The following is a 2,765-nucleotide window of genomic DNA, read 5'->3' on the forward strand; positions in this document are numbered from 1 at the left end:
AGTGTCCCCGCCCATCACACCAGTGTGTGCTCATCCCAACAGCATGTACCCATCACACCAACCCCCATCTCTGTCCCATCACACCAGTGTGTCCCCCCCCCAGGACACCCCACAGTGGGCAGACACAGGTGGGCAGGGCTGGGCGATGTCCCCAACCCCAGGACATCCCGCCCTGATCCTGTCTCTTTTTTTCCTCCCTCAGGAAGGCTCTTGCTGCAGACGCCCAAGGATTGTCACACCATGACTCTGGCTGGTATGTCACCATCACTGGGACACGCATGGGGACAACACAGCTCACCCAACCCCATGAACCCAACCTTGCAGCATCCCAGTGGTGGGAGGCAAGGGGTCGTGCGTAGGGTTAACACACCAGGACAGACAGAACCCATGTGTCCATGAGTAAAGCCCCCCGCCTCTGCATGCCTCAGTTTCCCCTTTGCACACCTTGCTTCCCCCACACACCCAGACCACCCTGTTTGCGATATCTGGGCAAACTTTGGTGCCAGCCCCCATCCCAGCCCTTCCCTGGCATGTGGCAAACCCTGCCCCAGTGCCTGGCAGGACCCTCCACCCCTCTGACCCCAACCCCACCATCTCTTCCCAGCTTACAAAGAGAAGATGAAGGAGCTGCCTCTCGTCTCCCTCTTTTGCTCCTGTTTCCTCTCGGACCCCCTGAACAAGCCGGCGTACACGTACGAAGGTAGGAGCCCACCCAAGGCTGCAGGGAGCTGCAGACCCCCCCGTGCATGAGTGGGGTCAACCTCAACCCGGTTGGTGGGTGTCTTGGAGTCCCTACTCCAACCAATGACATTGGGGTTGAACCTCAAGGATGCATTCGGGGTGCAGGGATTTGGGTGAAACCAGTGGAGATGGGGGAAGGTGGTGGCACATGGGTGGGTAGTGGGACCCCAGGATGATGTGCCTGAAGGGGTGGGATGCGCCCACACCACCAGTCAGCCCACACCCCTCTCCCAGCAGACACGGTAGACCTCACCTGGTGCGTCATTTCCGACATGGAAGTCATCGAGCTCAACAAGCGGACCTCGGGGCAGTCCTTCGAGGTCATCCTGAAGCCCCCATCCTTCGACGGCATCCCCGAGTTCAACGCCTCCCTGCCCCGGCGCCGTGACCCGTCCCTGGAGGAGATCCAGAAAAAGCTGGAGGCGGCAGAAGAGAGGAGGAAGGTGGGTCTGGTGGCTCCTACATGGGGACGTGACGTGGGGACACGCAACCTTGCACTCAAGGTGGTCACCCAGCAAGGTGCACCCACCCTTGGGGATGTTGCTGGGTTTGGAGAGGGCGGTTTTGGCCAGGAGGGGAAGGGACCCATGGTCCCCATGGCCAGGAGGGGAAGAGACCCATGGTCCCCATGGCCATGGTGTCCCCTTTGCCTGTGCAGTACCAAGAGGCTGAGCTGCTGAAGCATCTGGCGGAGAAGCGGGAGCATGAGCGGGAGGTCATCCAAAAGGCCATCGAGGAGAACAACAACTTCATCAAAATGGCCAAAGAGAAGCTGGCGCAGAAGATGGAGTCCAACAAGGAGAACCGCGAGGCCCATTTAGCCGCCATGCTGGAGCGCTTGCAGGAGAAGGTGAGACCCTGGTGAGGAGGGAGGGGGGACATGCTGGGACACCAGTGCAGGAGGGCGTCACAGGACACTTGGGCACCCTGCATGGCTCTTGGGGTGCCATTACCCCCTGGGGACACCACCAAAGGGGCGGCCCCCTCTTCCCTTCCCACCATGCAGCAATACCCAAAAGCAGTATCCCACCCGGGGTGGGGGTCCTGCCTGGGGACCCATCGAGCCTGACATGTCCATAGGCTCAAGAGTGGTCAATGGGTGGAGAGCTGGGACCTGTATCTTGTCCACGGAGATGCAAAGCTGTTTCTTTCCCCATGTCCCACCATGATGGTCTTGACCCACCACTTGCAATTTTCCCACCTTCTGGGTGGTAGATCTTCCCCTGGTCCCTTCCCCAGAGGCCATGGAGCCATCAGCTCCCCAGTGGAGCTGGAGGGGTCCGTGCTGCCATGCTAGGAGATGCTCCCAGCCTGTGCAGACCTCTTCTCTCTCCCTGAAGCAGGTCTGTTCCCAACCTCAGCATGGAAGGTCCCACCCTCACCACCTCCAGCTCCCTCCAAAACATCCCTTCTGCACGGAGCTCGCCCAGTGCCCTTCTCCAAACGCCTCAGCTAGCCTTGGGTCAGAGGCAGAGAGCACGAGATAATGAAGGACAATCCAAGCTAAACCCCATCTCCTTGGGGCTCCCGCTCCATCCCGTCTGGTTGACGTCTACCTCCTAGCTAGAGGGCAAGGACAATCTGTCCCCGAGTGTCTCCACACTCCTTAAAACACCCCGGGGGAGGAGAGGATGCTGGTGACCCATCGGTGGTGTCCCTCCAGGGATGAACCTCGCACCTCCGACCCCCTCCGAAGCTGCTTGCCCCGCCTGTTGGGGATCCCCCGAAGTCTGTCCAGCTAACGCCTGTCCCCCTCCTTCCCTCCTACCCCCCTCCCACAGGACAAACACGCAGAAGAAGTGAGGAAAAACAAGGAGCTCAAGGAAGAAGCCTCCAGGTAAAGAGGCGATGGTTGGACTGACAGCTCCGGGGAGGTTGGCGGAGGCTACGGCAGCGCAAGGTCGGATGGTGGAAGGGTGGACGTTCCTCTGCTTTCTTTGTTCGTGAATGTAAAAGAGTTGACCAGTGAAGCCATCCTATTCGTTTTCGGGGGAGGGCGGGGAGGGAGAAGAAAGAAGGGAGGG

The 2,765-nt window shown here is 59.9% G+C and overlaps 1 protein-coding gene across 3 annotated transcripts; it reads left to right on the top strand.

Annotated features, from left to right (window-relative positions):
* Nucleotides 1-206: 206 nt before the first annotated feature.
* Nucleotides 207-2,705, top strand: STMN4 (stathmin-like 4). 3 transcript variants are annotated; one of them, XM_010080107.1, is made up of 5 exons: nt 207-253; nt 605-700; nt 979-1,184; nt 1,400-1,591; nt 2,523-2,692. In XM_010080107.1, exons 1-5 carry the CDS (start codon nt 241-243, stop codon nt 2,580-2,582), a joined length of 567 nt encoding a protein of 188 aa, XP_010078409.1. In that variant the 5' UTR covers nt 207-240; the 3' UTR covers nt 2,583-2,692. The 3 variants fall into 3 exon arrangements, with proteins under 3 accessions (XP_010078409.1, XP_010078408.1, XP_010078410.1); XM_010080106.1 differs by having other exon boundaries at nt 213-253; nt 976-1,184; nt 2,523-2,705; XM_010080108.1 differs by lacking the exon at nt 207-253 and having other exon boundaries at nt 610-698; nt 1,010-1,184; nt 2,523-2,612.
* The last annotated feature ends 60 nt before the right edge of the window (nt 2,706-2,765 follow it).

The sequence above is a fragment of the Pterocles gutturalis genome, unplaced genomic scaffold (assembly GCF_000699245.1).
Source record: "Pterocles gutturalis isolate BGI_N339 unplaced genomic scaffold, ASM69924v1 scaffold614, whole genome shotgun sequence".
Classification (NCBI taxonomy): domain Eukaryota; kingdom Metazoa; phylum Chordata; class Aves; order Pterocliformes; family Pteroclidae; genus Pterocles; species Pterocles gutturalis.